Source organism: Pleurodeles waltl, chromosome 4_2 (assembly GCF_031143425.1).
Source record: "Pleurodeles waltl isolate 20211129_DDA chromosome 4_2, aPleWal1.hap1.20221129, whole genome shotgun sequence".
Lineage (NCBI taxonomy): Eukaryota > Metazoa > Chordata > Amphibia > Caudata > Salamandridae > Pleurodeles > Pleurodeles waltl.
In genome coordinates this window covers 266,639,250-266,666,984 of record NC_090443.1, presented here as the reverse complement: position 1 = coordinate 266,666,984, position 27,735 = coordinate 266,639,250, and the positions used below count along the sequence as shown (strand labels likewise).

The following is a 27,735-nucleotide window of genomic DNA, read 5'->3' as shown; positions in this document are numbered from 1 at the left end:
CATTTCTTCTGGTTGAGCTCTATCACACTGAAAACCTGTGGATTTTGTAGCATAGAGCAACAAGATCAGTATAGATGATATACCATGGCAGATACACAATAGCTTTTTCTTTTTACAGTCAATGACAGTAGCAATCAAGAAAGCCTACAGCGTATGTAAAGAAGGAATGCCTGAAAGCACTAGGGCTTATTAACGGTGTCTAAAGCATTTAGAGGCTTGTCAATGAATGCTCCATACAGATAAATACATCTCCGATACAGTGCCTCTGTATTAATTCCATGCATATTTCTATGGCTATTGTGGATCCACGGAAAAGGAGCAGTTCCTTTTAATTACCTTTTCCAACATTTTCTGCCAGAACTGTCGCCAGAGGATGATAACAATGATGGCTACCAGGATGAAGATGATTGCGACCAGGCAGCCAATCAGTATGCGTGTGTTACTGTCATCTACTTTTAGAGTTGGATCTGTTGTCAGGAAGGAAAAAAGAGCAAGCAATCGTTAGAAAAGTGTGTAATACAGCAAGTGTGTCTATCCTGAAATACTTAAATACAGTTAGCCTACTGGTGGACTGACCAGGAAGATAATCGATTCAAAGTTCTCTGGTCCACCATTATCAAATTATTCTCATCAGAAAACAAGCTTTTCATAAAAATACCATCAAAAACATATTCTTCATTCTTTATTGAGATTCGCATAATTAAGCCAAATATTCACCTCACTCACCCACCACATTCCCTGGACATAAACAACTGCTTCGTTCACGGTTGTTTCCCTAATGAATATCACATCGAAATGAAATACCTTTCTGACTGCATTCAATGCAGCCTAATTTACAAGATGTGTCCTGAGGTTTGATACAAACACCGAACAATGATCAATTTGTTAATAAAGTATAGCTGGAGCCTGATTTTCCTTTACTTGACTAAATTATATATGTATATATTTGACAACGTCAATGTTTCCTAAGCTTTATCCATCATTATTATCAGGCAAAATTTACAGAGGGTCAATAATACAAGCTTTATAAGAATATTGTGTGCCTTCAAAGAACTACTTCACAACAAGTCCATCTTCATGCCTAACTCCCCAATATCATTGATTGATAACATTAGTAAAAGGAAACAAGTCAAAAGAAAGAACTAGATACATACATTTAATAATATAATTAAACCACCCTTCCAACGATTTCATTTCCAGCAAATCACAGCTGATTGCTTGACACATATATACAGTGTAGGCTATATTAAGACCAACTCGACCCTCGGTAGTGGAAATTAGTATCTCAACTGAGTCAGATCAATAATCTCTGTCACGGATCTCACCTCAAAACATAAAGAAATTCACAGCCTTAAGCCTAAGTAGTTAAACCACCAAGGGAACCAGGGTCGAAATATAATCAAACACAGCTTTTCAGTGGTCTCGAAATCCAACTTAGGCCCATATTTATACTAGGTTTGCGTTGACTTTTTTTATGCTAATCCAACGCTAACCTAACTACATATTTACTATTTGGCGCTAGACACATCTAGTTACTAGTTAACATCGTTTTCTGTAGGGAAAAAACCTACCTTGTGTCAATAAGATGCAGGGTAGGGGTTCCCGTCCAGAAAAGGCCGATATGGCCTTTGCGCCATATTTAGCCTCCTGTGCTAAAATCCACCACGGGGGATGGGGGTCTTAAATAATGGCGCTAAGCTTGCTTAGCGCCATTTTTTAACACCTGGGTAGGGGCAGGTGTAAGGGGACCTGTAGGCATATTGCATGGTCAGAGACCCTTCCCTGGCCCCAGGGATACCCCCACCCACACTAGGAGGACACCTAAGGATGGAGGACTCATCTCAGGTAAGTCCGTGTGAGAATTTCCTTTGTTTCCCAACACCGCTCGGGGGCCCTGGTTAAATATTAGTTTTGGTGTAATAGTTTAACTTAATTGTGAGAGTTTGTTTTGCTTATGATTCTCTTTGTTCTATACAATTAGAGATGAATACATTTTGACAAAGAAATTATGTCCCCAAGATAGTATGTGGCACTCTTCTTGTCAGAAAATTTAGTAATTTATCCCAGCCTTTTGATCAACTGTTGTTGTATATATGTTTCCTTACCCAGGTCAGGTAGGGTTACTTTGGGCAAACCTCTCTTTTTGCAGCAGTTTGGCCAGGCGGAAAGAGCTAGAGACCCATCTCAATGGTCTGCCTATGGCTTTCCCTCTTTCTCTCACTACCAGAAAGAGTGGCCTCAACTGATTCATCAAGGAGCAGTGCATGTGAATGAAGTCCACTAATGAAAAATCACTATACTTCAGGGGAGAAAAACCATTTCAACTGCATCATAGTTTGCAACCTGTCTCTTATCATTTGCCATTGCTGCCCATCTAACATTTTTGTTATTGTTAGTCACCATTACATTATTGCCCGTCACCCATTGGGACAGGTTGCTGCTTCTAAATGTGGAGGGTAAAAAAGCTGCAAAGAGGGACTGGTGGTCACTATCAGCACTGCCATATCGCTAAGGGAATGCAAAAGGACATCATCAACAAAAACGTAATCAAGGAGGCTCGCATAAGTTCCCTTTCTATATGTTGGCTTAGCCGGGGTATCCGACTTGATATTCCCATTTACTTGCCTTAACCCCACATTGTTTATTACATTCTCTAATAGAACTATCACTCCCCCAGTTTGTTTTGTCATTTCCTTAGCTGGGCCTGATCTATCCCAATGGCCTACATAATGTGTTCCTGGTCGGGAAAAGTCATCCTTGGCACTTAGCTACATATTACAATCCCCTGCTACAATTAGGCCTGTTCCCCCAGGCACCTGGATCAGGAGATCTGTAAGAAGGTTCAGCATAGCAATCTGTGAGCTTCATGACCCAGGTCTGATATAGATATTTACAATCACTACCCGAGTGTAGCCCTTAGCATTCCTGATTACCAGTTCCACTACCAATATATTGCTAGTGGGGCAGGGTAACTCTTTTGCCTTCGGGAACAAGTCTTGTTTCAGACAGATTATTAATCCCCCGAGGCTCTCCCAGATGGAGAAGGGAGAGCAAACTTCTGGAAAGTCAGATAGCCTGGTCTATGGGTTGGTGAGGGTGCCCATGTTTCCTGTAACAGGATAACTTGGTGCTGAGCTATGAAATTACACCACTCTGGGTTGTTTGTTTTGAGTCTCAATTCTGCCACATTCCAAGATTGAAGTTTGATTTGACAATCATCATGGTCTCCCAAGTCCAACCTCTTGTCTGTGCCATTGATAGGGAAAATAGTTACTTCCCTATCTCTCCCGTCCTGACGTCCCCTGGGGATGTTCCAGTGCACTGTATCCTTCACTTCCACACGACCAGGTGTAGGGCTAATCAATTCACAGCACTCCACAGTTTTATTGGTTGGGGTGCCCTTTCCCAATCCATTTGGGAGGGAGGCTTTTTGTCAATCGACATTTGAGATTTCAGCCCTTGGGGCTTGATCTAAGCTATATGAGTTTTTGGAAGGTGGAATACTTTGGTTTCCCATGCAGCAAAAGTTTACGATCGGGACAGGAATTGACCGGCTGAGACTAATTTGAGATTGGATACAAGGTCTTGGTCTTTGTTCGAGTGCAAGTAATCCTTTTACTAGTGACTGGTTGGTTAGTTTCAAGCCTATAAAGTCCATTCCAGGACCTTCGCCTGAGTACCTCTGGGCATGAACTATATCTTCTCTTATGACTGATCTACATTTCCTTGTTCCTCTAATCCAATGGATTACTTTGTTTTTTAGTGAGTCCTCTGATTCTTTGTGTCCATAGGTTAACTTTGGGATGTTCGTCAGGAACAAATCATGCTGACTGGGACTATTAAGAGCCTGGGGAGGTTTCCAGGAGGTAGCTCTGTTCCTAGTTTTCAACCACTCTTTTTTATGATACAAATCTTGTTTCTCCCCTTCCAATATGTCACTGTCACTTGGTCGTATGCTAGCTGCATCAGAGGCAACGCGTCTCTTCCCATTGGTGCTTGATAGCGCCATGTTTACTCGCTCTTCATTTTGTCCTCCAAGGAAGGGGGTTCCACTTTGCTGGATTTGTGATTCAAGGCGCTTAGGGTCAGACACAGGAGACACTTTCCTTATGTTCCCAATTATAGCAGTTATGCCATCCAGCTTCTCATGGATCGTGTTACTCAAGGTTATCATATACTCTCTTAAGGTCACAATCTCACCTCTCAATTTGATTAGCTAGGACCCAACAGAATCTTCCCCCAAATTAGCTGTCTGGTTTGATATCTCCTCTATGCCCTTAAATTTATTATCATCGTTATTGCTGCTCAATAGGGACGCAAGTGGTGCAAAACAATTAGAGCACTCTATGGAGGGAAATATGGGCCCGTGCAAAATTGGAACCCTCACTTGCAAGTTGTCTGTGGGAGATGCAGAGATTGTGGGGATAATGGGTTCCAAGTGGTTCCTCCTTGGGGAGTTTGGCTGAGATTCTCTGCTTGTGGGGGCGAAGAAGGACTTTATGTCCTTCGTTGGAACATCAGCCCCCCTCTTCACAGGTATTTTGGACTTTGGGGCTAATAGACATTCCACTTCCGCTATAAGTTTGTCTATTTGTTCCATGGTACAATTCTCAGCTGAATGGCTAGGTAATTTCCTAGTCCCTCCCTGTCCTGGCTTTCCTTTTCCCCATCCTGCTTGTGGGGATAATCAAAACTTCAAATAGGCTCTGTGAGGCTAATAGAAAGAGCACAGGAAGTTAGTATTAACAACTCACCAGGAGGATTCCTGTTGAAAAAGCAAAGAGGGGGGCCCTGCCCTGTCTCTTCCTGTCGCTGACGGGCGTGGATAGGCCCGCCATTGGCCTGTGCACGTCCCGCGGTGCGTGGGGCCAGCTGCGCTTTGTAGTGCTGGTGCAGATGTCTGGCCCCACCCCCGGGCTCCTTGGTGGTTCCTGGGACTTACAGTCCCTCACAATGGCAGCAGAAATGTCCTGCGGTGCGGGGGGCCGGTGGCGCTATGTTGCGCTGGTGCGGATGTCTTTCCCCGCTCCCTGGGCTCGTTGTTGGTTCCTGGGACTTGCAGCCCCTCACAATGGCAGCAGAAATGTCCTGCGGTGCGGGGCGGTGGTGCTTTGTAGCGCTGGTGCTGTAGCTTCTACGTCCCCACCCGCCCCCTCCGCTCCGCTGGCCTCGCACTTGCTGCCGTCCCTCGCACCCGCCGCTCCACGGCGGGTGGGAGATCTTTCTCCTTCCTGGCGGCCAAGACCTGGAACTCCCTCCCCACCAGCCTCAGGACCACCCAGGACCACTCCGCTTTCCGGAGACTCCTAAAGACTTGGCTGTTCGAGCAGCGATAACCCCCCCTTTCCCCCCTAGCGCCTTGAGACCCGCACGGGTGAGTAGCGCGCTTTATAAATGTTAATGATTTGATTTGATTTGATTTGATTTGATGTCTGGCCCCGCCCCCTGGGCTCCTTGGTGGTTCCTGGGACTTGCAGTCCCTCACAATGGCAGCAGAAATGTCCTGCAGTGCGGGGGCCGGTGGCACTTTGTAGCGCTGGTGCGGATGTCTGGCCCTGCCCCCGGGCTCCTTGGTGGTTCCTGGGACTTGCAGTCCCTCACAATGGCAGCAGAAATTAGACCCTAATTATTAGTGGCCTAATGTTTCGTGCAGTATTCATCACACCTGGGAGGAAAACAATTTAACCTGTAACAATCGGTTGGCAACTTGTAGTGTTGTAGATTCATATACCGTTGACATTCCAGGTGCTAAAATGCTGAAGGCCTCTTCTTTGCTCTGAGAATTAATTCCTTGACATTGGGCTTCCTCTGGTGTTGAGTGAGCCTTTCTGCTTTGAAGTGCCTCGAGTAGAATGGGAGATGCTGATAATTGAGCCGTTTATAGAGCTGCTTCTCTGGATGAGGCATGGCGCTCTCTGCCCTGTCATTTTAAGACTCCTTTGGAGATTGAGTCCCACAGGGAGGGTCCTGTGTGTGAGGGTGTTATATTTGTTTGAAGGTAGGGGTGTTATGACCAGTCTTTGATTTTCATTGCTGAAATCTGATGGCTGATCTTTGTCCTGGATATGGGTGTTAGTGGGACACCTGGAGATTCAGCTTCTCCAGAGTCGGTCAATGTGTGACGTACAAAGAGGACCCACTCCATCTGGTTCTCTTTTGTACCACAAAGGACTCTTTCGTTGTCATCAGACTGGAAGCCATTGATGTCCTGGGCTACTGCTCAGGATAGGGAGTCATTAGTTCTGAGTCCAACTGTAGACAGCTATGCAAGCTCCAATAAAATGATACCCCTGGAATCATTACTGGGTGTGAAAAATATCTCCAATTACAAATGTCTCTGTAATAATGGCGAATAACTTTCCGATTTTGGTGCTTGCAGCAACAAATGTTTTTGTCTAAGTGATTATTGGTCAATTTTCCTCTGGTGAATTTTGGCAAATCAGAAGAAGGAGATTTCTCCTGAACACCAGGGACTCCAAAATATTATCTTATGTGTATTGTAAAGGGCACTATCACCTACAAGGGTATCCTGACACTGAGCAGGTGTGTGTGAATGGTCTGGCCTATGGTAGGTTGGTAAATTGAAAACCTAGGTCTTCAGCTTCTTCCTGAATTCAAGAAGAGTGTAGGAGGATCTGGTGTGACATGGGAGGTCATTCCACACTTTGGGAGTGTTGTAGGAGAATGCCTGTCCTCCTGATAAATTTTTTGCATGCATAGAATATGTGTGAGTACGTGTCTTGTAAAGCAAGGTGTCTCGGTGGTGGGTGGAAGGAGATGCGACTTTTCAGGTAGGTGAGACCTGAGTTGTGTAATTCCTTGAATATGTGGGTAAGGAGTCAGAATTGACACAGTTTATTGTTCCAGGGGCCAGTGTGGTTCCCTGAGGTGTGATGTGATGTGACTTCTGAGCAGGAGGTGGAGGATGAGCCTGGGTGCCGAGTTCTGTATGGTTTGTAGTCTTCTATTGAGTTGTTTGGTGATCCAAGCGTAGAGGGTGTTCCCATAGTCCAACTTGCCAGTGAATAGGGCACCAGTGACAGTTTTTCAAGTGGTGCTTTGGAGCCACTAGAAGAACTTTCTCAGCATCTTCAGGGTATGGAAGCAAGACTTCTGTCGTCATGTCCAGTTTGATGTCAATGATTATTCTGAGATTCTGGGTGCGAGTGTGGGTCAGCTGGTGTCCCATGGTGAGGTGTTCCTGCTGAAGATCACTACTTCTGTCTTGTCAGTGCAGTCTGGGGTCTGGTGCAGAGCACTGACATCTGAAGTGGACACTTCTGGAGCACAGGAGGAAATTGATTGGAGCACCGAGGCATAAAGGATCAGAGTTTTATGGTAAGCTCAGGCAGAAGTCTGACAGTGTGATGCTGTGCTGCTGAAAAGCCAAGTGCCCAACGGGAAAGGTGAGTTGGGTTTTCAGAATACAGTGTGGCAGAAGGTCTGGAATGTATTTGGGGCTCTACTGGAATGCTGACCACTACCCCAGCATAGAAACTGTCTGGGGGCCTTTTGCCTTGAACTTGTCTCCATAGGAGGTAGCCCTACTGCAGGCTGAACAGATCCAAGCAAATTCTGTGCTGTTACATAAGCCACCACTCCAATTCACCTTTCGGAATTAAGGAGAGGGTGTGTCTTCATCAAGATACAACCAGACACTTGCCTTCATCAATTTGAGCTTTGGGACAAAACTGAGGAGGTTGGCATTAGTGCTTAGTATCCTGTAGCTGAAAGCTAACAGCCAATGGAAGTTGTGTGGGGCACTTGGCTAGGTCCACTGAGAAACTCCAGCAATGTAGACGTCATTCTAGCACTATATTTGGTGGTGTATACCGTTATAAACCAAACATCAAGTTAAGGGTAAACATTATGGGTAAACATGTTGTTTCTACGTGTTGACTCCCTACTGGCTGACATAGTGGTGCTGTTATTGACCTTCCAAAGCACTTCAGCCTCTGCCATTGTTCATAGCAAAAACATTGAAATACGTATGCCTGTGTGTATACATATATACGAACTGAAGGCAGCCATCTTTCAGTGGTTTTGTATACTTCATTACCAAAAAAAACACTCCACGATGGCCGTAGTGCATGTGTGTAGGTATGTGCACAAGCAAGTACCTAAGTGTGCTGCTGGCGGGACCTTGTAAAATGAGCGAGATGAAAGAGGGAAGACAGAGAGAGTGGGTTTTAGGGAGGGAAGGCAGAGCAGTGATAAGCAGAGAGAGAAAAGGAGAAGCTGGAAAAAGATATCCTGTCTGGAATGCAACTTATCCACAGGAGAAGAAAGGACACAGGAACATCCAACATCATGAGGTAAGATAGCCAAAAGCATTTGTGCTGATCTAAGATGTGATTGAGAATGTCTCAAGCCAGTAGTTGAAAGAGGAAGAACAGAAAAGCCAATGTTTTGAAGTGAGTTTAGACAAAGCTACTTCTACGTAGACGTTGAAGTATTGGATACAATAGGTCTTTCAATGACAAAGCCAAAGCTGCTTCTAGGTGAGGCCTAACAAGCGATGGATGGAATGGTTTCATTATTTCAGAAACTGGTAATTACTCTCAAACACTTGGGGCTGTCATAGACTTGAATGTTGGAGCCTTTAACAGCTGTAGTTGTTTTGCAGATAAAGCTAGACCCAGAGAAGAGCCACAATTTAATTATTTCCATCAATGGGATCAGGATTGTCACCAATAAGGTACAGGAGCCTGCCACAGAGCCTTTCCTATCCAAGCCTGTTCACAATATGTGTTTGGAGGACTATGCACCATCCTTAACCAAGTGACTCATCCCTTACTGTGATGTATCTGTCAGCTTGTTACTTATTTGGTAATCTTTTACAACAGATTCAAGTATCTAGCAACTACACAAGAGGAATTCACATTTCTAAGGCCAAACTTACTGATGTAACAATCTTTACAACTATTGCATTAATGGATTTTGGCAACTTGTATGGAGGGAGGTTGTGATTCACTTTCAGTTCCATCTTGGCTAAAGACACTTAATCCACATAAACTATCTTCCATTTGCTAGGCCAATAGGAATTTAAGGTGAGTTGGAGCAGACTGGTACGTCCTTGCTAACTACATATATACGTTTGCTATCTTAGGTCTACCTATTTGTACATTTTGTTATGTATTTCCACCTTTGCCTTGCTCTGTCTACTCTGTGTCATGGTTGCTTTAATTCTGATCTCACTTTATTATGTGTGAATTCTGTCACTCACTCCTCAACTGGTTCTCCTGGTGTTTTATTTTTTTGCAGTTGCACTTTATGCCTCTAATACACTTTTTTTTTGGTTTTTGCAAAAGGGCTCTCACGCCCTCAAGCTTTGTACGCATCACCTCTATGTAAATCATGTTGAAATGTTGATGATAATATGTTATCCGTAAAACTTCTCTATAATTGCTGCAACTACTTTTCTTCAGTATGTCACTTTCTGGGTTACGCACTCCTCATTTAGACCTTTTTTATCTTTTTGTTTTTGCACTTTAATCTTGTATCATAATTTTTCCATCTAACATACTTCTATGCCTGGTAGTCCCATTGATTTAAATGTTTATGTACAAAGTAAGTTTTAACAGCGGCGGCTATACTGCTATGGCGGAGGAGCATCGCTCCCCCCCGCCAGCAGCAGCAGCTACAAATCCTTTACAAGAAAACAATAATAAACTGTGTATAATTGTTTTCTTGTAAAGAGGTGGGGCCACAGGCTGTGACGAGCATGGAGGGAGAGTGCACAGCACTCCCCTCCGTGTGCTTGTATGTTTAGCCGGCTGTCCCGGGCTGGCCAAAAACACATGCACACTGAGCTCTCTCGCCGGGCTGGAGAGAGCAGGCACAGGCTCCTAGTCTGCCTTGGAGCACCCTGGCTGGGCGCTCCCAGTCAATCCTAACGCTGCTCTGAGCAGTGTCAGGATTGACCACAGGGCAGGCTGGGAGCCTGTGCATCCAGTGACCAGCAAGAAGGATCGGCGGCAAGGCAGGTAAGTTTTTAGTTTTTTATTTGTAATTTAATGCCACCCCACCTCTTCAGCGTGCAGTGAGCCTCAACTGAGTTCTAATGCCTCAGTTGCCTTCTTCGTGAATTGCGGAATTGAAGACCTGATCTTGAAACAGTGGAACTGTTGGCATCAGCAAAATGTTGGACAATTGTTTCAACTTGAGACTGTTTTGAACAGTAAACTGCTTGCTGAAGACATTCTGAACTCAAGCAAGTCCTTCTGCCAGTATCTTGCATGACCTTTGAACACAAGGTATGGCTTTGTGTTAAACTTTTATGCAAGGTGATCGCCATCTTTCTCCCCTGCTGTTTGCCCTGCCAATTGAGCCGTTGGCCGAACTAGTCCAGGGGGATGCCCAATTCTGGGGGTTCAAATGGAAGGAGGTTTGGAGGATCACATTTCTTTAAATGCTGATACGCCTTGGTTTTTCTCAGTAATCCAGTGACCACGAGGGAGCAGGTGATAAATGTCCTGAAGCTCTTCGGTCCAGCCTCAGGCCTAGTGTTCAACTGGATTAAATAGCTAGTAGTGCCATTAAGGTGATCGCAACAGGAATGGGTGAGGTTATCACACCTACAATGCTGCACCAATCAGTTCCGCTAACTGGGACTGCAGGTCTCCCTGGACAGGTCTTTGTGCTGGGAGCAGAACATTACTCCTTTCTGACCAGGACAGGTCAGGCCGGTAACCAATAGGGCCCTCTCCCTCTGTCTATTCCAGGCAGAATTGCCGTGTACAAAATAATAACATATCCTTTAGAACTATCCCTTTAAAATTGCCCTACTGGTCTTCAGTCCTCCTACAGATCATACATCTGCACGGGATGGCAATCATGGATTTCCTTTGGTAAGTGAACACAACATTCATACGATGGGGGCATGAGCGCCATAAACCTGCTGCTTTACTACTGAACAGTCCACCAGCTAACTATTAATGACTGGCTCTTTGGCAATCGCCTCCACCCAGCCCATTGAATAGAACTGAAGGATTCTGGGGAGAAGGGGTTGCACCATTACCTGTATGACACCAGGGCTGCATTATAACATATCTGATATTATAGAACTCCCATGCAGGAGATGCCACAGTGGGTGGGTGACTGGCTAGAGACCCCGAGCAGGGCCTTGAACTTTAGAAAGTGGGACATCACAGGGTTGTCCAGGCTAGGAGATGTAAGGGCATAAATGTGATCCTTGGAGGACTTAAGAAAGGAGTACAACTCACATTGTTATAGGTTCTTGTGATTGAGGAGCATGCTGAATCTCCTGCAGAGACTCCCTGGTCGCCCCCTGAATTCAACCCACTAGAGGCCCGACTAACAATGGAACCTATTGGAGTGCACAGGATTTTGAGTCTGTTTCATTCTTTGAAAGTTAATATTCCCAATTTGATGCATAGCCTCAGGACAAAGTGGCAGAAGGACACTGGGACCCAGGAGGATGATGAGTGGAGAGAGGTGCTGATGGTACTACAGGTCCTGGCGATCTCAGCACTTTTTCCACTCATCCAGTTACACTATTTACATAGGGCCTATTACACCCTGGAGCTGATGTGGAAGATGGGCAGCAGGTCGGGTCTGGGATGCCTTAGGAGTAGTGAAAGTATAGGGACCTTCTTACGTATGAAATGGGAATGCCACAAGGAGGTGCAGTACAGGGAACAGATTGGACAGGAACTGATGTAGGTAATGGGTAGACTGGTGCAGCTTACCCCCAAGCTGGCACTGCTGGATCTGGCTGAGGAGGAAGGAGGCCCTCGAGGTGAGTGGTTGTTGTTGAGGAATTAGTGTATGGTGGCTCAGCATGACATAGCTAGCAGGGGGATCTCCAGAAATACCCCAGCCATCTGAAACGAGAGGAGAGGTTTGGACCATTGTGCACATATGGAGAGGGAGGTTTACCTAGAGAGAGGCTGTCCCAACAAAATCGCAATCTGGTGGACCTGGCAGGCATACCAGCAGGGTTAATCAGATTAAAGCAGTTATCATGACAGCAAAGGGGGGGGAATACCTGGGTTGATGGCCCAAAAGAGCTGTGGTAGGCTTGCAACTGAATCTTGGTCAAAAGTAGCAGCAAATGGTGTACATTAGGTTTCTACCTTCAGGACTTCAAAAACATGGAACATGACTTTGTGGCATAGCTCTATCTAAGCAGGAAACCACAGAGGCGAAAGGAAAACTTAGTATCCTGCCATGCATCTGTTAATTTAATGTAAGTAACTGGAACTAACATGGTGAAAAAAGGGCACTCCAGGAGTCAACATTTTTTTAAATGTAATTTACTGTCAGTATCTACCCTGTACATCTTCCATACGTGGCCTGATGTGGGTCTTGTTTTCTCCTAAAATCCCTTCTTCATCTTCATCATTAAGGCCAAAGGCTTCTTTGATGCGTAAGGAAGAAGTCTGCCTTCGCAAGAAGCTGCACGCATGACACTGTGAACTTATGATTAGATAAAGAGTAATTTTAAACCATGGCATACCGTATGTAGTGGGGGCACCCGGGGCCTCAAGAGGACCTCCTGAATTGTTGTACATTGCTGCATCTGTACAAAAATGAAATGCAAAACATCCTAAAATAAGAAACATTTTATGTTGAAGCACTGTAGTATTATTGATTTATGTCAGCAATATATTCATGAAACAGGACCGGAGCTAAGTAACAAATGTTTACGACTTCCTGGGAGCCTCAAAGCCCTTAAAGATACCTCACCTAAGAAGTGCATGGCCATTTGTTAAAAATAATTTCGACTTTCATGGCAGTTGAAGGATTCTTAAGATGCTGCCCTGTCTGGTGAACGTTCTGGAAGCATGCCACTGTGCTATGAGAATGATAGATTGGTAGGAAGAGGCACTCAGACGTTCAGTGGTAGAGAACTGGAAACACAAGTATAGCAATTAACATTCCTGTCGCCTAGCTCATTGCCTTTACATTATTTACACCAGTGAACAGCAGTTCATCTATTTTATTGGAAATATACATATCGAAAGAGAGAATGCTGAGATATAAGTTAAATGCTGTGCTGTGGGCCTTCATAGCTCCGTGACATGATGTTGCCTCGTCCAGCATAGTCAGTAAGAATGTGGAAATGCACAGATGACAAGTTGCCACATGACACTACTCCTGATCACCACTGATACCAAGTTGCTATCCCTTTATTTTGACAGGTTTAGACATGCAATGCACTCCCTGAAATGGGAAGCTGCTTGGAGAGCACTAGTATGTCTGCCTTGTGGGCTTGACCTTCCTGTCAGACTTAGGTGCACCTCAAGAACATACATACTTAGGATCAATATTCGTGGCACAAGGATACATATGTGCCTAGGAGATCTATTCTGGACTTCTGTAGTGTCTTTCTGGAAATATAGGGGAGTGTCACACAATATTTCACAGGAAGAATGCAGTAAATACAAATTCAATGAGTCCTGTCTTTCGTATCCACTTTGATAGCAACATCAGTAACCTTAGGTGCTGTTCATATTAACTAACTGTTTGCAGTTTGTGTGGCGCACTCAGAAATGTAGTGTGCAAGACTGCAGTGAATAAGATGAACAAAATATGTTTAACCTTCACCATTTACATATCACTAGAGACAATGTTCACTTGAAAACAGGCTTCAAAAACCCTATGGCGTCTAAAGGGTACATCTTAAGTTTTTTCTTAGGAAGGGAAACATATTTGTTACTTGTTTTTGTGAGTTTATAACATTTTTGTACAGTTAATTAAAACCATCACAAAGCACAGCAATGAATAAAATACAATGAAACCAAAGAAAATAAAATGAGATCATTATCTGGTGGTGTAGCAAACGACTTGACACTGTTGTAAAAGGAATTAGGTAATCTAACATTACAAGCAGGTGACATTTTTCCTAACGATTTTAGGAACACACATGATCATCATAGGGAGGTGACGTGCAAGTCATAAAACCTGATAAAAAAAATCATCGACCAATTAATTATTTCAAAAAATAAAATTCTGTTAATCACAAGGGTCAATGCCTAATTTCACAGAGGGACCAGACTCCGTAAAAAAATCGTTTTACTTGTGCCGAAACACTTTCCATTGATCTGATCAACAGAAATCGGTTGCCTGATTTATGTAACTAAGGTCCAAGAGGGAGAACTCAGACTCCCTTACAAAGAACCTTTATTCCCCGCGGGTAGTAAAGAGACTGCTACTGCCTCAGCAACGTAGGTGTCTGGTTCACTTATTTGCCGTTTATCTGCATCAAAGTAGAAAACGATTTTTGGCTTGTGTCAGTGCTTTTTATGTACGATTGAAGCATTTTACAAGGAAACCAGCTGACCTCGGTGAGCATATGTTTTACATATAGAACTGTGCCATTATCTTCAGAGCACACGGTTTGAGTCACGATACAACTCAGAATTTAGAGGCATATGTACAAGCCCCTTGTGCCACCTTAGCGCCGCCATAGTGTCATTTTTTTACGCTAAGGTGGGTTTTCTGCTGAGCCATATTTACAAAGTGGCCACTTTGCTACCCCCCTTGCCCTACATTATGCCTGCGTCAGGTACAATGTATGCATGAGGGCATTCCGGCGCAGGGAGGCCCGAAACAATGGCACAGTGAAATTTACATATTTCACTGTGCCATTGTTTTTCCATCATTTTTAACGCCTGCTCAGAGCAGGCGTTAAAATGACGCACCAATTATATTTAATGGGCCTCCCTGTGCTTTGCTGCACTGGTGTGAACATTTTTGAAGCTAGTGTAGCAAAGCGCCACGATAGCGTAAAAAATGTTGACGCTGTTGTGATAACGACTGCCATGGTCTTGTTAGATGCCAGTAAGGAGGGCTCAAGAAAAGTGGTGCATCATCTATGATGCACCAGTTTCTTGTAAATATGCCCCTAAGTGTGTCCACAGCACAAAAGATCTCAGTGGTTATGGTACTAACACTGTCGTTATGAAATGCCAGGTCACTTCATTGCTATGAAATGCAACTCCATTTTATCACAGCGAAATGCCACACCTCTTCAATGCCAAAACATAAAAACATTTAATTGAATTTGTACCATACTGCAATCTGGCGATACTCAAGAATACCTCTTTTAGTTTGATGAAAACGTCTGCTCTCTAAACCCTAGTACACTGAATGAATACAAAACTTTGTGTAGTTCCACAGGTTTTTTGCACCTGCCACTATATGGGAACCAACCTCTTACCTGACTGGAAGGTGATTTCACTGAACATCATCCAGGTATCTGCAAAGTGATACTGGCACTTAATGGCACTGGCCATGCGATTGTGCAGCAGCACAGTGACGAAGCGGGCACTGGGGTTGGCATCATCAAGAACCAAGCTGGCAGAGATGGAGTTTGACTCCCAATCATTGGCCTCAGATCTAAAATAACACTGGACTTCCCTGAAGATTTTCACACCTTTGGTGAACATGTTATTGCAGTGGACCTGTATCAGGGAAATTAGAGGAAAGGAAAAAAACATGTAAGAGTGGAGTGCAGTAGGGAGACAAAATGTCCTGTGAACATATTTGCAACGTGGAGATTTTGGGGGGAGGGGGTTACACAAAATGTCATGAAAACAATCTGTAGCTTGAGTAGTAATCTGTTTACCAGTCCCAGGAAAACACTACGCCATGGTTGCCAAGAAGGCTAAATCATTTTTTAATAATGATTGAACGTCAGTTCATCCAGACATTAAATGATCAGACTTCTAATGCTTGATTATCAGACAACTATTTACGTTCTGTGTTATTTACACAATATAGACCAGCGAGCATTTCTTCCTGATTCAGAATTTATGAAAACAATCTGTATCATGGAGATTGGGGGGTGGGATTCAACAAGTCATGGTACCAGAATTGCATCTCAGAGATGTTTTTTTTTAAGGGGGGGGGGTGTCTGAGAGAACATATTGTGAGAACATATCTGAGAGAGGGTGACAATATGTCTTGAGAGCAGACTTGCAAAATTAGACTGAAGGAGGGAGAGAAAGAACATGAGAACAGACCTACATCATGGAGAATGGATTGGTGAGGTGGGAAACACAACTTTGCTGGCTTTAAAAAAAACTTTTTAATTAGGCTCAGACTAAAACCTTCATTTAGTATCAAAAAGAAACAAACGATGTGCACAGGACAGAGCAAAGCCTTTATAGGGCCTCCCTGGAATGTCTCAAACTCCTACTTTATGGAACATTTTGGGTTGAATTATAGAAAGGGTTTGAGAGCCAGTGGGACCAGGTAATTTGAGACAGATTGTCTTCACATCAAAAACCAAGGTAGAAGATCTACTTCTCAGGATTGAAATATAACAAATGGCTATCAAACTCCTAAAGTCAGCGTCCCAGTTAGTTGTGAAGGTGAGCACTCATTTGAGATATTGTTAGGAAACCAAGTGCTAGTTTCACGACAATTATAACCAAAAGATTAAAATACTGGTTTTTGATCAATTGACAATTTATTTTCCTAATTACACACTCTGGGCCTTATTTACAATAAACTGGTGCAGCGATCGATGCACCATTTTGTTTGGGCTGCCGTGCGCCCCCCTAACGACACCATGGAAGCTCTGTATTCACAATACAGTGCTCCACGGCGCACAGTGTCCACAACTGCATCAAAACTTCTGATGCAGTTGTGGCCCTAAACCTTAGCATTGCTGAACTAGCTTTCAAAAATGTTGACACTAGGGCAGTAATCCCAAGTGGGCCCCATTAAAAAGAGCACAGTGCGCTCTGAGCAGGCGTTACAAAAATGACACTGTGGCAGAACAGAATATCGCAGTGCCTTTTCTGCGGGTTTTTTTCCGGGGGAACGCCTACCTTGCATACATTATACCTGGCACTGGTGTAAGGTGGCACCAGGGTTTACAAAGTGGCGCAATGGTACCACTGTGCCAGTTTGTAAATGCTGCATTGTGTGGGGGACTGTTTGTGCCACTGTAGCATGAAAAACATATGCTACACAGGCGCAAAGGGCTTGTAAATGAGGACCCCTAAGTTCTAAAGCCTGCAACAACTTTTGTAATCCTTATATAGCACAGTCTAAGTTTATTATGTTTCCTCTATACTGCAACACAGAAGTGTGTATAGAGACAAGCTTTGTAGGAAAATATGTTTCACAGGTTGTCTACCCGGATCTGCCATGATTGAAGAATGACTAGCATCAGTACTAAAATGTGTCCCTGCTTTGAACCTTGGTTAATGAAATGGAGAAATCACATTCCAATTTTACACAAAGACACTGATGTAGATGCTTTGAATTGCACAAGCTAAAATGGTCCTAGTTAAGTTGCTTTTTCCAGAGTAAGTCTCTGTCCACACTACTGAAGGTCATGTTTTAATCAATAAGACAAGCTACAATGATACTTTAGTTAAATTTATAAGGATCTGAATTTAATGCAATCTTGGGGGAGTGGGCAACTAAGGCGGCCAAAGCTTGGGCGGGAGGGATCATAGTTGCATTGGTGACTAATGAGATACTGATACTACACCAGCTTTCGTTTTTTGAATGCATGTTCCTTGAAAGAAAGGCTGGAATACATTTGGAAGTCTAAATATTTGGCACTTCTGATAATGAAGGGTTTGAATCTAACAAGCGGCATGATGTGGATCCATTTCCCAATTTGCAGTTATAGTCCAGCTCATTTGATCAGTGTAAACTCATCTTTCACATCTGGTTATATGTATACTGCTGTCATGAAAGATTCAATAGTGTCCAGGCATTTTCTTAAGCCTAGCATGTTAGCATATGTTGAAAATATCTGAAAATCTAATTGAGTACAATCAGTATGTTGATGGACTGCAATACAACGTTTTGCCAGGAGTAATCAGATGGCCTCCACATACGGACTTCTTAGCCTGGGTGTGACAATGGAACATTGTTGGGCTAGGAGTGGCAGGGGATCGAGCTGTGCATTTGAATATATAATGTGGGAGAAAACATGACTGATATGCCTGCAGTAGGTTGCGGCGATGATGTAGCTTTGAAGTTAAAAAGCTAATGCACCTTTCAGGACTTTGTCAATGAAGACAATGTGGTTAATGGGATAATAGTTATCAAGGTAATGGGGTAGTTTTCAGGAAGATGGGACGGTGGAGTTTTGGAGTAAGGTCTTGCTGTTTAGGTACAGAGGGAGAGAGAGTAGGCCAGTCATAGGGGCAATGCTAGAACCTTGCCCAGCTAAACCTTGGTCCTTGGACAGAGACATGCTTTCCTTCAGGATGGAATAAGATTGCTGTGCGGAGGCATGAGTCTCCGGGCCTGATGTGAGGGGTTACTTTGTGTTCTCTGCTGGCGTATGTCATGGACATTTGATTCTTTCTATGATATATACTGTAATGTCTATACACTGCTTTCTTATCTGTCTTTTACCACCCATGGGAGATTTGTGGTTAAAATCAATAAAAACAAATCACAACAAAAGACAGGCTACTAAGCACATTCTCTCACTTCTCATGATAGACAGAGCCAAGACCATTGCAATCACAACTTATGGGTCAAGTGCACATAGATGCACGAACATCCAGAAATTACAGATTCTGGGGAATAGTTTTGCACTGAAGATTCTGAAACTGCTGGTAGGAACTTCTACTTTAACATATCAGAAAAAAAACTGGGGTGTCTTATCTCATTCATAAGATTAAATTGACTCCTGTCACTCTATGGCTCTCTGTGTGGTCTAATCCACACTCCTTAGTTACCTGGAACTAGTAGGAAAATTGACAAAGCACCTGGATGAGCACTCTATCCCATGGTTAACTTATCTCCGAAACACTCTGGTACAGCTACACTTCTCTCACATTGCTGATGCCTCTTAACTAATTACTCTTAAAGAAAATAAGCTCATTGAAGCTAGATTTACAGCCTTAAACAGAAATCAGAGCTGTATCAGGACATACATACTGACAAAGTGGTTAATTTGGAGTTTGGAGGACAGGTACTCCGCCACAAACAGTACTCTGTTCACCAAATGATGAAACACCCACTGTATTCAAAGCATAGAGGATTGTCATGTTTTTGTCAGCGAAAACCTTAGACCAACAGCCCGCTGGAGTTGATGGAGTTGGTTTAAGTACCTCAGAATGTGTGCCTTTTTTAGAGCGGATGGTTCAATGTTTTTGTTCCTTTTAGGATCTACCACAAAAAGCCTGGTGGTCCCGAACAGAAAAAATAAAATATGACCCTGAGGAAAAAAGTTCCAGGGTACCGGTGTCATATTGTTTCAAAAACCCAGAACTCAGGACAATCAAACGCAGCAACAAACAATTGGAGAGAAGATGCCGCACCTGCTCTCTTTCCCAGGAAAAGTCCTCGAGAAGGCCACCAACGGCCAGCTCAACGAACACCTGGAGAAGAACAACCTACTCAACACCTCTCAATCTGAATTCCGTGTCAACCACAGCACTGGGACTGCCCTGATCATGGCCACTGAGGACATATGCACATTCCTCGACAGGGGAGAATTGGCGGCCCTGATCCTTCTCAATCTATCAGCAGCGTTCAACACGGTATCCCACCACACACTCATCAGCAGTGATCCGGCGAGTGCACTCAGATGGATCTCATCCTTCCTCCTAGGGCGAACCTGGAGAATTCACCTGCCACCCTTCACCTCGGAACCAAAGAGCTCCATCTACGGCATCCCTTAATGTTGATCCCCCAGCTTCACCCTTTTCAACATTTACATGATGCCTCTGGCCAACATCGTCAGAACCCATCACCTCAACGTAAAATTTCTTACTTCTAGGTGTAGTTTTGCAGCTTAAAGAATTTTCTGGATTCACGTGCTGTGCATTTTTCCACCATCTAGTGGTTGGGTCTGGAATTTTTACTATTTCTCTTGTAAATAAAAAAATCCTTTGTCTGTCTTCCTTTTCTCCTTTTGTTTGCTGGTGCTAAATACCTTTGAAGGTGATTAGCTGCCTCTACAAATACTGATTGATTTATTGTTTTTGGAAACCAAACAGTATGCTGAGCAGCTACAGGAAACATGGCAATCGTTCAGCAAACTTTCAATGCCTCCAGAGGATCTGCTATGGTGGTGGCTCCTCTGAAGGCACAAAGATTTCTGCTAGGCAGGTAGAGAACTCCAAATATGCCAGAGTTTAGTCCACCAGATACAGGTGCGGCTTTAGGACTGGTGACGCCCTGTGCGACAGTTTATTTTGGCACCACCCACCCCATGACCTCCTCCTCGGTTTCACTCACTACCACCTGGCAATTGTGCCCCTCATCTCTCTATCGCTCCCCTTTCACATATATTCATGTGTTTTAAAGCACTTGTAAAGACTGGCTTTACTAATCCACTCAGCTATCCACATAAAATATAGGGTCATATTTAAGAGTCGCCACATTAGTGTATTTTTTTTACACTAATGTGGTGTTAGAAGGCCAAAAATGCTGTGCCATATTTACAAAGTGGCGCAATGCAAGCATTGCGCCACTTTGTATCCCTTTGCGTTACATTATGCAAAGGTGGCATTCCCCCATTAAGGGGGGGGGGGACAGGAGGGGGGGGAAATGGCGCAAAGAAATCTGACAGATTTCTTTGCGTCATTTTTTCTTCACTTTTAACACCTGCTTAGAGCAGGTGTTGAAAGGAAGCTTTTGTTGGTTACAATGGGCCTCTGGGTGCTTTTTAGGATTAGCATCAACATTTTCTACGCTAATCCTGCAATGCAATCCTGCAATGTGCCGGACTAGCATAAAAAAATGTGATGCTAGTCCCCTAACTATCACCATGGTGTTCCGTATTTTAAATACAGTGCACACATGGTGGCGTTAGGGGGCGCTAAGGAGGGGGAGCACTGTGTGCAGCGCCACTTTTTTCAAATATGCCCCATAGGGGCATATTTAAGAGCCCCTAGTGCCATTCTAACGCCACATTAGTGGCATTTTTTTCAAGCTAATGTGGCGTTAGAAGGCCAAAAACACTGCGCCATATTTACAAAGTTGCACAATGCATGCATTGCGCCACTTTGGAACCCTTTGCACTACATTATGCCTGCACCAGGCAAAATGTATGCAAAGGGGGCATCCCCCCGTTAGGGAGTCCAAAAAAATAACACAAAGAAATCTGTCCGATTTCTTTGCGTCATTTTTTACCAGCATTTTTAACGCCTGGTCAGAGCATGCATTAAAAGGAGGCTTCCATTTGTTACATTTTTTACGCCAATCCTGCAAAGCGCCAGACTAGAGTAAAAAAGTCTGACTTTAGTCCCCTAACTACCGCCATGGTGTGCCGTATTTTAAATATGATGCACACATGGTGGTATTTTGACTTTCAAATCATAGATCCTCCGGGAGGGTGGTGTGCTTGTAGTAACACCTTTCTCAAAGCGACACTCCCGCTCTGTACCTAATGCTCACCTTCTCACTGGAGTGTCGCTTTGAGGAAAGTGTTACTACAAGCACACCACCCCCCCGGAGGATCTATGATATGAGAGTCCAAATACTATAGAGTATCATTGGCTGACACAATAAACGATAGGTATCATCTTATGAAACCACATTAGTTGGGTGAATTGCACCATACCACAGATCAGGTATTATGTATGTTTTCATTAGAGGTAGTCAAACAAGGAGAGGCACCAGGGAGTCAACCTTGGTCCTGAAAAGAAGCCTAGAGGTAAGGCTCCGAAACATGTAAACTAGGAAGTCAGGTACATTACATCCCCCACTTCCGCAGCCCCTTTTTAATCATACCATCTCCAAGAGATCTATTAAATCATTGGAATTACTAGGAGACAGGTATTTTTAACTCACCCAAGACCCCACCACTCCTGTCCCTCCTGTGATTCACATTGACAAGACTACATCAGTGCTCCCACGTATCCCATAGTACATAGCATGCCCGCTCTGTTCTGGAATGGGAAGAAATTCAATGATGAAGCATGCCACCAAGAGGTAAACCTGGTGGGTGAGCGTTTTCTTACAGGAAAATCCCGTTTCCTATCCATCTTGTGGTAGTTCTTTTAGCTGGGCCTCTTTTGTAATGTCCCTTGTAGGTCACCATCCCTGTGTTTGTAGTGGGGGGACAGAAAATAACAGAACCTATCTTATTATTGTTAGTTCTGTGCCTCCCTACACATGGTAGTTTTGCAGATTGCCCTAACAGTACATATGTTGGTTAGTAAATCAGATATTGGTTACAAAAAGTAAGTGTGAAATTTGCTTCCACTTATTGCGACCAGGTATATGTTTACATCTGGCGTAAGATTCTTAGTTTGAAGTGGGGAAGCCTATTCTACTATTTTCTGTAACTTGAATAATAACTCTCTGTATCCCCTAACCTAAGGAGGGTCAGAATGGAATCCATCTTAAATCTGGACTGTCTACCTGCCTTTACCATCTAATATTTTCTGCCTTGGAAGGCATTTATCGTTTATCTCTACTAATGACAGAATTTCTGGATCCATATTTTTTAGCATTTCAGAAAGGCACTTATTGCTCCACAAACTGAACTGCGAATAGGGGAGATATGTCCTCCTTACCCGGGCATGACTGGGCTTGTAAAGATCCATAAAGGATACTTATGATTGCCCTTTGATGGTATAGCATAGAAAATATAAAGGCAGCTAGGAAATCTTACAAGATGTTTTTTAGTGAAAACATGAAGGGTGGGAGGAGAAACAATGGGCTGATTCACTTGATGCAATTAGATAAGGCGTGAGCTTTATAGAATATTGTTGCCATGACTATTTGGCCCTTTCTAGCCCACTAGAAACTCATATACTGCCCAATAACTGGATTCAGTATTTTTCTGCTCTTTATTTGGGATGTGAGACAGGTCTGTCTGTGGTGGGTGAGGTATTTTTAAAAATGTTCCATGAGACTGCTCATTGTCCAGATTTTGTAAACTTCTCCTTAGAAAAAGTAATGAAAGCTATCCTCTCACAAAAGTTGGGTAAAGCTACTAGGACAGATAAAATTCACAATGACTTTTATATATCCGAGCAAGTGGTGTGGGGCCTACATATACATAGAGTTGTTAATACAGTTTCTCACGGGTCCTCAATTCCACATTTAAGGCTGGGTGCAGAAAATCTCCCAATCCACAAGAAAGTAGTTAGTCTAATCTCAGGGATGACATTCTTCTTAGCCTGATTGACTATTTACAGACGTTATATGCAAAGTTGTTGCTAGTAAAACTGAAAGAGCGGATTTAGGCTGATAAGGTATTTCCACACTTTTAGGCTTGTTTAGGAATAATGCCAATACAACTGACCAGGTCTTTTGAGCTGCTGCTGTTGATATAGAAACATGTGACTATGGGGGATATGCCCATAAGTGGCATTCGCTGACTTAAAATCAGCCTTTGTCACAGTGCCAAAACACATGCTTTGGAGAGTCCTTTATGAAAAAGATACTACAGCCAATCTCCTTAATGTAATTAGTTTCCTTCAAGATGACAACTATGTTGAAATCATATCTGGACCCTGTTGGGAAGTCACACCAGAATTTTGCCACAACAGCAGAGTTTGTCAGTGGATTAAATTGGCACCCATTATATTTACTTTGTTTATAAATGGTGTTGTAATCCTCTTATCGTTAGGTGTTTTTTGTGACGTGGTTCTTTTTGCTCATGACACCTACTTGATTTCCAAAACATCAAGCAGTCTTCAAACCTGAATTGCTTCCTGGATTTCTGTGGGAAAAGAGGTTATTAAATTAATGCTGCTAAAACTAAATTGATGATTTTTTAACCTTCTAAGCATTTAGGTTAACAATTTCCTTATAAAATGTAATTATTCAGGAGCTAAATGAAGGTAACATTAGCTTCTGGCAAATGCTAGGGTGCCTTGCCACTATTAGAAGTCTACAATTCCCAGGTGCATAAAGGGGTATAGTAGATTTTGAGAAAATGGAGGTAGTAGAAAATAGTTTTGTTTTGTTTTATATCACCCAGGAGTACCCCAACAATCTATTTAACAAAAGCATTAGGAATAATAAGTATTAACCACATTTCAAAATTGAAACCATATTTTGATGTAGAGCTTGTTCAAATGAAGCACTAAGGCATTTCAGAGATGTTATTCAAGAGATCTTGGCCACTGGAAAGGCTTGGCTTAAGAATGTTAGTTCTTGGTGCAATTAGGGCTTCTACATTAACAGTATACCCCAGAACGTATAACACCCTCTATGGCTTTATCCCTTAAAACATCTATTGTGCTGGCATGAAGCATAGCAAACTGCGTTGTAACAGTTAAATGATCCTTATTGAACATTCTTTGTTATTCAGAAATACTGCTCTTTTGGAAACTTACTTAAATTGTAAACTTCCACAACTAGCTGAAACTTTATATGTGAAATTCGGAATTGGAACTTTACCTTTAGCAAATTTTACTATTAGTTGGTTTAGTCACCATGAGATCATAGTACTGCTACCGAGACAAGCAACACGAGACAAATGTGCATTTATTTTTATTTTGGCCCCTCTACCGCAATATCATGATGAAGTGGATTATTCTTTTTTTTCTGAATATAGGCTTTCGGGGTTGTCTGGTCACCTTTCAAATTGCTCAATCCAACACCTCTCTTTCATTGTTCTTTGCCTTATCTCGATTTTTAGTAACTTTTGGGAAAACTAGATTAAATTATCTTGAAATTGTGCCATGAAATGCTGTTCATGGATGTAGGAGGCTGGCCTGGCTTGTAGTGGGTACCAGAGGTACTTACACCTTGTGCCAGGCCCAGTTATCCCTTATTAGTGTAGAAGAGATGTTTCTAGCAGCTCCTACTCTACCACTTATATCATATGCACAATATCATAAGAAAACACAATACACAGACTTACTAAAAATAAAGGTACTTTATTTTTATGACAATATGCCACAAGTATCTCAGTGAGTACCCTCAGTAAGAAGGTTAGTTATATACACAAGTTATATGTACACAAACCAAAATTAGGTAAGTAATAGCAAGAAAAGTAATGCAAACAGTGTAGAATCACAATAGGTTGCAATAGGAACACATAGGTATAGGGGCAACACAAATCATAAACTCCAAAAGTGGAATGCGAACCACGAATGGACCCCAGACCAATGTGAGCTTGTAGAGGGTCGCTGGGACTGTAAGAAAATAGTGAGGGTTAGAAGAATACCACACCCCAAGACCCTGAAAAGTAGGAGTAAAGTGCACCTACTACTCCCAGAGAGCACAGAAGTCGTGATAGAGGGATTCTACAGGAAGAACACACACCATCAGTGCACTGACAACGGATTTCCAGACCTGAGTACCTGTAAGACAAGGGGACCAAGTCCAATAGTCGCGACAGTGTCGAGGTGGGGCAGGAGCCCAGGAAACCCCAGCTGAAGGTGCAAGGAAGCTGCCACCGGTTGGAAGAAGCTTGAAGTTCTGCAAGAAAGAAGAGGACTAGGAACTTCTCCTTTGGAAGATGGATATCCCACGGCGCGATGAAGCTTGCAGAGGTATTCCCACACAGAAAGACAGCAAACAAGCCTTGCTAGCTGCAAGGGTCGCGGTAGATGTTTTTGGGTGCTGCTGAGGACCAGGAAGGACCAGGATGTTGCCTTTTGGAGGAGGAGACAGAGGGGGCGCTCAGCAACTCAGAGAGCCCTCACAGAAGCAGGCAGCACCCGCAGAAGTACCCCAACAGGCACTTAGAAGAAAAGTGAACCGGAGTCCACGCGAAGTCACAAAAGGGAGTCCCACGACGCCAGAGGACAACTCAGAAGGTTGTGCACTGTAGGACGGAGTGCTGGGGACCCAGGCTAGGCTGTGCACAAAGGAAATCCTGGAAGAGTGCACAGAAGCCGGAGCAGCTGCAAATCACACGGTACACAGCTTTACAGTCTAGCATGGGGAGGCAAGGACTTACCTCCACCAAACTTGGACTAAAGAGTCACTGGACTGTGGGAGTCACTTGGACAGAGTTGCTGTGTTCCAGGGACCACGCTCGTCAGGATAAGAGGGGACCCAGAAGACCAGTGTTGCAGTCTTTTGGTGCCTGCGTTAGCAGGGGGAAGATTCCGTCAACCCAGAGGAGATTTCTTCAGAGCTTCTGGTGCAGGGTGAAGGCAGGCTACCCCCATAGCATGCACCACCTGGAAACAGTCGAGAAAGCCCGCAGGATTAGGCGCTGCAATGTTGCTGGTAGTCATCTTGCTACTTTGTTGCAGTTTTGCAGGCGTCCGGGAGCAGTCAGCGGTCGATCCTTTGGTAGAAGGTGAAGAGGGAGATGCAGAGGAACTCTGGTGAGCTCTTGCATTCGTTATCTGAAGAATTCCCCAAAGCAGAGACCCTAAATAGCCAGAAAAGGAGGTTTGGCTACCAAGGAAGGAGGATTGGCTACCAAGAGAGGTAAGAGCCTATCAGAAGGAGCCTCTGACTTCACCTGCTGGCACTGGCCACTCAGATCAGTCCAGTGTGCCCCCAACACCTCTGTTTCCAAGATGGCAGAGGTCTGGGACACACTGGAGGAGCTCTGGGCACCTCCCCTGGGAGGTACAGGTCAGAGGAGTGGCCACTCCCCTTTCCTTTGTCCAGTTTCACGCCAGAGCAGGGCTGGGGGATCCCTGAACCGGTGTAGACTGGCTTATGCAGAGATGGGCACCATCTGTGCTCATCAAAGCATTTCCAGAGGCTGGGGGAGGCTACTCCTCCCAGCTCTTCACACCTATTTCCAAAGGGAGAAGGTGTAACACCCTCTCTCAGAGGAAATCCTTTGTTCTGCCTTCCTGGGCCAGGGCTGCTTGGACCCCAGGAGGCCAGAAACCTGTCTGAGGGGTTGGCAGCAGCGGCAGCTGCAGTGGAGACCCCGGAAAGGCAGTTTGGCAGTACCCGGGTTCTGTGCTAGAGACCCGGGGGATCATGGAATTGTCACCCCAATACCAGAATGGTATTGGGGTGACAATTCCATGATCTTAGACATGTTACATGGCCATGTTCGGAGTTACCATTGTGATGCTATACATAGGTAGTGACCTATGTATAATGCACACTTGTAATGGTGTCCCCGCACTCACAAGGTCCGGGGAATTTGGCCTGAACGATGTGGGGGCACCTTGGCTAGTGCCAGGGTGCCCACACACTAAGTAACTTTGCACCCAACTTTAACCAGGTGAAGGTTAGACATATAGGTGACTTATAAGTTACTTATGTGCAGTGGCAAATGGCTGTGAAATAACGTGGACGTTATTTCACGCATGCTGCAGTGGCAGGCCTGTGTATGAATTGTCAGAGCCCCCTATGGGTGGCAAAAGAAATGCTGAAGCCCATAGGGATCTCCTGGAAACCCAATACCCTGGGCACCACAGTACCATATACAAGGGAATTATATGGATGTACCAGTATGCCAATGTGAATTGGTAAATTTAGTCACTAGCCTGTTAGTGACAAATTTGGAAAGCAGATAGAGCATAACCACTGAGGTTCTGGTTAGCAGAGCCTCAGTGAGACAGTTAGGCATCACACAGGGAACACATACAGGGCACATACCTATGAGCACTGGGGCCCTGCCTGGCAGGGTCCCAGTGACACATAGACTAAAACAACATATATACAGTGAAATATGGGGGTAGCATGCCAGGCAAGATGGTACTTTCCTACACAACCCCCACCCCCCAAACAAAGGACAAGAAGACTAGCCATGACCTGATGAGTCTTCATTGTCTAAGTGGAAATATCTGGAGAGTCCCTCTGCATTGGAAAGGGTACTCCCAGGTCTATGTTCCACTGTATAGTCCATTCCCTGTAGAGATATGGACAACCTCAACAATTTAGGGTTTT

At 43.9% G+C, this 27,735-nt stretch overlaps 1 protein-coding gene across 2 annotated transcripts in view; it reads right to left on the bottom strand.

The window, feature by feature from the left end:
- DDR2 (discoidin domain receptor tyrosine kinase 2) overlaps window positions 1-27,735 on the bottom strand; it is a 737,021-nt gene that overhangs the window by 356,184 nt on the left and 353,102 nt on the right. The window contains exons 8-10 of one of the 2 annotated variants that reach the window (XM_069231100.1): window positions 15,188-15,431; window positions 12,482-12,544; window positions 337-467 (exon numbers count right to left, since the gene is read on the bottom strand). In XM_069231100.1, the coding sequence (XP_069087201.1) occupies window positions 337-467; window positions 12,482-12,544; window positions 15,188-15,431 (438 nt within the window). The remainder of the gene's footprint in view (window positions 1-336; window positions 468-12,481; window positions 12,545-15,187; window positions 15,432-27,735) is intronic. The other variant, XM_069231101.1, reaches the window with a different exon arrangement.